Source organism: Temnothorax curvispinosus, unplaced genomic scaffold, assembly GCF_003070985.1.
Source record: "Temnothorax curvispinosus isolate PA1 unplaced genomic scaffold, ASM307098v1 QBEX01008353.1, whole genome shotgun sequence".
Classification (NCBI taxonomy): Eukaryota; Metazoa; Arthropoda; class Insecta; order Hymenoptera; family Formicidae; genus Temnothorax; species Temnothorax curvispinosus.
Genome location: NW_020218133.1, coordinates 95,519 through 103,700, shown reverse-complemented (window position 1 = coordinate 103,700; position 8,182 = coordinate 95,519). Strand labels below are relative to the sequence as shown.

At 44.9% G+C, this 8,182-nt stretch overlaps 1 protein-coding gene across 7 annotated transcripts in view; it reads left to right on the top strand.

Annotated features, from left to right (window-relative positions):
* The window catches only part of LOC112457842 (fasciclin-1), a 222,842-nt gene that overhangs the window by 189,637 nt on the left and 25,023 nt on the right, over window positions 1-8,182 (top strand). For 5 of the 7 annotated variants that reach the window (XM_025021132.1, XM_025021131.1, XM_025021138.1 and 2 more), the window contains exon 8: window positions 5,824-5,832. The exons of the other annotated variants lie outside the window; for them this stretch is intronic. In XM_025021132.1, the coding sequence (XP_024876900.1) occupies window positions 5,824-5,832 (9 nt within the window). The remainder of the gene's footprint in view (window positions 1-5,823; window positions 5,833-8,182) is intronic. 7 annotated transcript variants of the gene reach the window in all.

Sequence of the window (8,182 nt, the reverse complement as noted above, 5' to 3'; positions counted from 1 at the left end):
AGCGCGGCGCTCATGAGAGTGGCGGCGAGGGGCAGTCGGCGAAATTCCACAGAGGGTGAAGGAGCTTAGTAACTGTAATTCCTCCGGACGAGACACACTAATCGGAAATTATGTAGAACAATTCGAGTTTCACGGCATCCGGGCATCCGGAGCCGCTTCGATTCCCGCTTCGAATCCCCTCGGCCGCCTGGCGATCTTCCGCGACCCCCTCCTCCCTCGAGCCGATCGCCTTTGCATTTCTTCGCTGCCACCGTAATCTCCCAGCCGAGTTATCAATCCCCCCCGTTGCGGAAAGTGAAATTCCTCCGTCGAGAGAAAAATTGAAACGAAGCGAGACGCTCGAAATCCGTCTCGCTCGCAAAAGTGCCGTGCTCGATGCGCTATGCATTGGCAACCGTCGTGTCGAGAGGCCGCATCTTTTCCACATATTCAGGATATCCGAATATCTCAGACCGGAGAATCCGTCTACAATCGCTTTGAAACCGCATCGAACATTTTTAAAGATTTGACAGTCAACGGACGAAGAAGGGGGGATTCAGACTTTGAAAAATTTTATAAATATTTAGAAGCTCAAATCGCGAATTACTAAGTTCGAACATAAAATTTTAACGCTTTGAATGTTGCAAATATTAAATTTTTGAGAATTAAGAGACCCAGCGAAACTTCAAAATTTCAGAGATAACGTTAGCGACCCGGAGATTAAAAAGATTACCTGAAAAAATATATAAAAAAGCGCGTAGAAAATGACAACATGTCGGTTTACAGATTCACTGCTTTTTCCTCCACTTTTTAGCGAGAAAATTATCGTACTTCGTGTCACGTCGTAGCGCACGTGCGCATCGCGTCCCTCCCTCACAGCGTTAATTCGGCGGTTAAAGATTTCACTATGCCGTGGCGGAGTATGTGCGGGCGGTTTCATTATGGCCTTCCGGTACAACGAGCCACTTCAAAACGGCCTACTTGCTCGTTCACGACGGGACTCAGGTACCCGTACTTGCTCATTGAATTATTGCGCTTCCGTGGTTGCGCATACAGTTAGTGCACGGGATCAGTTTAGTTTGCAGCAAGCGAGCGTAACCATCGGGCAAAAGCTACGTGGCGGTAACGCGCTTTAATGTCGAGGGTTATAGGAAAGGGAGGAGTGGGAATTAAGATTGAGGTAGAATCGAATTGCGGAGTTCGCGCATGTCGGAAAAAGTTTTTATCGGGAAGAGGGAAAGTTACCCCCCTCCCTTGGATAAAACGGTGCCGCGGAAAATTATTTTCTTAAAGCTGACATACCGATTCATATAGGTACGTAATGACAGACAGTCAGCGCGCGAGAAGAATCTTATTGCGAGATGTGCCTGATACTCGAACTGAAAATCCGAAGGGGAAAAATACAATCTTGACGGAGCGAAGTGATCGAAAAACCGATGATTTTTGCATAAAAGAACTCGGGATTCAAGGGAACTCACAAATCATTTCACCTTTTCAAAAATCATGACTTTCCGAATCCTTCGTTCCTCAATAACCGTCGGAATAATCAATGCTCCGAACATAATCGCCCGCATTTCATGAAATATTTCCGTCATTGCAAACGCGAAGTCTGTGCCGTGGGTGTATAGCCGGTGGCGTTATCGATTCGTTATGTCCGGCATTGCATTCCGTTAAGTGTCTCATTCCGGTGACGCTCCCCTCGGGCTGCCAGCTCGTCAAATTGTCAATGACTGCCGCCGAAAGTGGGTCGCGCAGCTGTCGGATTTTCCCGGCTGCTGAAAATTCGCCAAGAAAGTCGCGGGTTTCTCTGTTCCGTGAATAATACAGAATCGACAGGAAGACACGAATGTACTCGGAATCGCGCAGCCGCTTCGGGTCACTCACCGCGTATAAATTCACCGGGACTCGCAGTCTCAGCACGATCGCGCGGAAAATTCGCTGAACGGACGTGTACTCGCTGCTCGGTAATCCTCCGTGCGCAATTTCATATCCCTCCATCTGAGATCGAGTAATGCACGCGTGATAACGTGAAATTATTCCGCACGACGAAACCGCGCTCTTTTGAATTGCAGAATTATTTTCCTAATCTCCGCGCGGGTGGTGGTGTGTATATAATTTTCTGGAAAAGAAAATTGCGCGAATGTTTGTGCTTCGTTGCACGATAATAAGGGTGGCAAATAAACGCGTAACATTGAACACGAGATGTTAAAATAATGATACGGCAAAACAGGAACCAGAGTTTTATTTACAACGTTCCACTATTCGAGATTGTAAAACGCACGCGAAATTATTCCAAGTTTCTTTATGGCGCGCGCGCGGTTTTTGTAACTGCTTTTTCTAATCTTCGCGAGAGGAAAATAATTATCTGTAATAAAATTAACATTTATTCTTTTCTCGCGAGTAAAATGTTAAACAGATGGAATTAAGATTAATAAATGCACGCATCGATGGGTAAGCGTGTATGTATATAGTGGATCGTATATTTCGTCAATGCGATAAAAAGAAATTAATATGCCCATAAAATGCATCCTGGTGCGTGAACGTGAGCGTAATAAAAAGTCCGAGTAAATACATATCAGCGCGCGGCAGGAGAGATTTTCGCGAATGAACCGGCGCGGGCGATGGTCAGAATGGACCGCAAAGCGTTATTGACGAGAGGGAAAGTAATGGAAAATTGATCGGGCTTGATGACAGTCGGGTGTGAACATAAACGATTCCCGGTCTGTCGCACAGTTATTATTTGATTTGGCCGCCGATTTATCGCAGATTAAAATGCGTGCACCAAATCGCGTAACGATTAAGTGCCGCGTATTTTTTTTAAGCATTTGTCACCGTTTCTCTCGTATACTTTGTGCATTCGAGAACGCGTTCGAAATTTATGATTTGCGTTCCCACTAATGCCCGCGATGTATTGAAAAAAAAATCAAATAATCGATCGATGCGGTGGAGCTTTTATTGTGTTACGCAAACTTTTTAGATAACCGTTATACTGCGCGCAAACATGTAACAAAAAATCTGTTGACACAAAGTGAACAAAAATCATGTTATATCGCGAAAACGAAGAAAATATTGATTTCACGTGCAGTGGAGAAATGTTTCGCGTTTTTTTTCCCTTCCCTCGTCGGAAAAAATGGCAAAATATTTGTCCGAAATTTCCGAATGGTATTTTGACGCGATCAACAAGGGCCATCGATTCCACTTTCGACGTGACCGTCTCCGATGAGAGATCGGCAAAAAAAAATACCGTAAAAATCGTCGCGTGCTCGACGCAACGCGCGCACCGGTACAAGCGATCCTTTAACGTATTATTGTTTAATCCGACCGCGCTCGAAATTGAATTACGTCGACCGAATGTATCGCGCGCGTGCCTACGTCCCGCGCCATTTCACAACGGCAGGAAGCTGAAAGCCAAACGATGCTGGGGCGACCGATGCGAGAAGCGAAAATCGACATTTGCGAATTGTCCGCTAATTGACCGCTCATTGGCATGGAAAATGAACGTTTCGAATGGTAATGAGGCACGTCACGCGCGTGAAAACGCGCGCGGGAAGCGAAAATTTTATTCGACAAAAATTGTTCGACTGGAAATCGCGAATCGCAGGTGACAAAAATCTTATCGAAAGATCGGCGCAATTTTTTTTTCTTTTTTTTTAAGTCGAAGAACAAGAAATCCGATTAATTCGTCGAATCGTCGGGCATCTCGGATATGCTTTAATGCTCGAGTACTCGAAACCTCACTACCATAGCCCATGCATTACCAGCCCTCTGTGGATTTGAACACCGTGCAGAGGAATCGCTGGAGAGTATCCGGCGCATCCGAGAAACCTTCTCGCATTTCAAATGGGATAACACGCCGCGTCGCCGTGGCGCGTTTCACGCGTAATTCCCTTGAAAAGTTAAACCGGGACATGTCCTGTGTGTGCTTATTATATATGCGGTGTACGGGTGCATCTGACACGCGAGATGCGCGCCGCCGGAGAACGTGTCTACGCGCGGCTATATGACAATTCGCGGCGCGGCCCGACCGACCGGGTGACATTTTCGCGTTTTCCGGGTCCTCGTGTCGTAATTAATTATCGGTTCGTCGCGACCAAAATAGACAGCCGCTCACTCGAGCGGAATTTCGCTCGTGCCCCCGGCCGACCGACGTGACGGCCGAGCGCGAATTCTGTCTTCGGCAGAAATTAGAAATCGACGTGTAATTCCGCGCCGTCGACGTCAGCCGGAGCTGACCGGTTCCGTGAGCGAGAGTTTTAAACATTCCATATATACATCCACCGACTACATATAAATAATCATAAAATATCCGACTATAGGAAAAAGCATTTAAATAATGATTTAGATTTAGAATTTAGAACTGGGAATTTTTCGCAACCGCGGGATTACTTTAAATTTCGAGTGTACGATGCTTATATTCCTTCAGCGGTGAAACAAGATCGTCGTTTGCCTTCTCATATTCGATATATAAACCTCGTCTGTACTTTACTATCACTGCAGCAGACTGCTGCGCAACCTGCGCAAAATATGATTTTATAGAGCTGTAAAACATCTGAAGGTATGCCTTACGATTGATACTCAAACATCTGCAAAGCTCGCACCTTTACAGTATACTACCCCATCGATACTGCTCTCTCCCCATACTCATATTTCGCATTCCACAGATTACGCGATTGCGTCCATCTTTTCGCGATCACGCGTCAGAGTCGATTTAATCGATACGGTTGCGGGACTTAAAAATTCCTGCATTGCACAGGCACTGCGCCCGGCACATTTTTTCTGTCTCTATCTCTTTTTTCTTTTGCATCGCGCTTTTGTCGAACCTCGACAGCAGCAATCGCGGGAATCTCTCGCGCAGACTGTGGAAATATGCGACATAGTGTATCGTACCGGCGTAATTAAACCCGGACAATCGCTAATTAGCGACGGGTTTATCGTGTCCGCGTTTCGGTGGAATCGTATATGACATAATCGTTGCCAAGTAATACGGTAACGACAATGTCTGACGACCCAGTCGCGCGCGTTTACGCGAAATTATGCCGGTACTTGCGGCCGTGTAACCGAGAGAAATTGTGCGGTAAATATTTGCGCGTCATATACGCGTGGCGAGTTTAATTGGCTGCTAGGCTGTTCAATAATAACAAGTTAACATCGGCGCATCATTCGCAGTATTAATATTAAAACTCGTTCAACACGGACCAGGTGTCCTCGATTCCGACGGTCGCTAATAGTCGCGTTGCGTCGCGATTATTGAAGAAACTTCATCAATTGTCAGTCTGACGAGTTTAAATCTCTTCCGTCTCAAAATTTCCTATTGAACATCATTTCGAGCGTTTCGAGCGAAATATGAAATCAACGCTGAATGATTAAACGCGTCCCGCCGAACGTTTCTCTCGATTATAAAGCCTGATACTTTTGTATATAGAACGATTTACATATCCTTCTAACTTGCAGGATGATCACGAAATGTTACATGATTTCATTAATTAACATTCTTGACGTAACGTTATTAAATATCCGAGCGTTGGAACGCGAAACGGCATTTTTTTCTGAGTTGGTTTATAAATGCATTGTGCGACATTCGTGTCATCCTGTAACATAAGTTCTTCCAGCACCCGATAGCACACGTTGGATCCATCGATCAACAGAAAGACACGATAAAGACTCTATCCACCCTCGTCCCCCTTTGCTCCAGCTCTCTCACAAGCAGACCACCCTCTCGGCAGGAAATTACATGCTTACAGTGTCTCTTACAGCGAACGACCTAATTACAAGTTTACCTTTTTTCTGTTTTCTGTTCGCTTCTTATGTTATGGACCGACCCTGGTTTCCGGTTTCTCTGTGCAGTCCTTCAAGGTAATTCGCCACCGCCTTTTTCTCTAGACTCTCCATTTCCGCCTTTATCTCTCTTTTTCGCTCTGAAACATTCATTCGGATCGCCGTCACGTCAATGTGTCACCATAATTGTACAGAACGGCTTTTGAAAGATCCGCGCATCTGACCTGTATATTCAATTTATCGTAATAAATCCTAAAATCGTATATATCCGCGCGTCAAAAATCCCTGAAAAAAGGTCGATTTGAAAAGAATAAATTTTCTAAAACATCCCGTGTATTAATTGAAATGTGAAAGACGTGGGTAAAGGAGAAATGAAAAGATATACGAACTGTATTTCAAGTCAGTTTCATATTTGTTACTTTGTGGTGATACATACATATACACATTACATACATCATCCACACGTTCACACACCACTCATTCGTTCTACTTCTCGATCTCTTTCGTTTTTCGCAATACATTCTATTCCTATTTTCTGCTTTTCTTCTATCACCCTTTTCGTTATCTGTCTCTTTCAATGTTTCTCTCTCTTTTTCTCTCTCCGTATATCCATGAGGATTTCATGTCTTTTTGAAAGTTTCGTTTTTTTCATGCCTCTTCTCGTGCGCCGCCATACCTTCTCGCTCATCGTCGTTATCTTCATTGCGTGCCGATGTCTGATCTTATTCGCGCGAAATGTTTTCGGGATCGATGTAACGAAGGAGGTATTTGACTCGCGATAGATGGAGAACGTTTACTCTTGGATCTTCGGATGCTGCTATCTTACCTCGTCGTATACGAAAAGCCATACTCGAAGAGGAAGATATCACGCTGAACTTTTTGCCGTGCCGCGTATCTCGCGGAAAAAAGGAGAGGAGTGTACCTTCGCGTTACATCGATCCACGTTTTTTCGCGAGCACACAACGTCGTCCATAAATGCGGACACCGGCGCGCATTACACGACGTCGCCAAGCTATGCAAACTGCGAACCACCGTGAGAGCTTAATGCGCATCTTTTCCGCGTCCGTCGTGCACCGTACGCGCAAGTAGAGCAGCACGGAGCGAGCGAAGAACGAGAGAGGTGGGCGCGTGTGCATGTGTATACGCGCTTATATGCGTCTCGCAAAGGATTCACGCGAGATTCACGAGAATGCGAGCGCAGAACGTTGAAAGGAAGAAAAGAGAGAGGAGAAAAAAGAAAAAAAGAAGAGAAGAAACGCACAACGAGCGCGCATACTCGTGTACACGCGCGCGCGCGCACTCGCGAGCGTAGAGCGGCCGCTGACTTTGCATTTTGTAGTCGGTGTTTTTTTTATGCGTCCTATTGCCTCTCTTTTTCAGCACCCTTTCTACCTACCTACCCAGCCCGCGCGCCCTCGGCCCACATACACCTCGCCCTTCCTCACGCTTGACGCGCCCGGTAAAAAAAGAGAACCGTGTATGTTTTGCCCTCCTTTTTTTTGCACGACAGCGCTATATGCCGGCCAGCCTGATTTTTGAGGCCCTTTTTCCCGGGACTGTTTACCCGCCGCTATTTACGATGCAAATCAAAGCGGGGCCCCCTTTCCTCTCTCTCATTTTTTTTTATGGCGCAACCCCGCGCCAGCCGATTAGCGATTCAGAAAATCAGATCGTTGAACCCTCGACTCCCGTGCATCCTAACGAGGCTCTCAGAAGTCTTTCCAGAAGAATTTGCTCCAAGAGCGGAGATCTTTAAAAACGTTGAGATCTTCGGTAGGTATTTAGACATCTGATGCATTTAGTTGTTGATTTTTTTTTAGATTTGCGATCGCTCTATTGGAAAAATTTCTAAAAAAGATTTGATTGAAATCGAAATCCTAAAATAATCTAAAGGGGTAAGATAAATTCAATATTGGAAAAGTATTTTTTAAAGTCTCTCTTCACACCATATTATCAAATCTTCTATATATACGCCGTGGTTCTCATAAATTTCCGCAGATTTTTTCAAAATTTATTTCCTACGGTTCGTCAATCTGTCAAGCGAATGAAATCGGAAGAGGTTTTTTATCATCTTGCCATAATCAACTCCAAAAATTTATTAGAGACACAATTTCATTTTATAGATAATTGATTATAAATATTTTATTATTTGTGGATTTTTCCGAATGTTCGTTTTTTCTGAAGATATAAGACTTCAATTTTGTCGATGAGCCAAGAATCGAATTTGACCGACTTCGCAATGCGGCAATTTGAAATTATGCGCGGACAATGTTCAATCGTGACCTTTTTACGTGCAGCTTGGTGAACTAATTACTTGGGTTAATGCTCGCGGGGCAGGTCACTCGTGTACGAGTTTTAGAACGTGAGTAAAATGCGACAGTAACGAGGACAAGCACGAGAATAACGTGGTTTTGATAGGCGCTTCTCA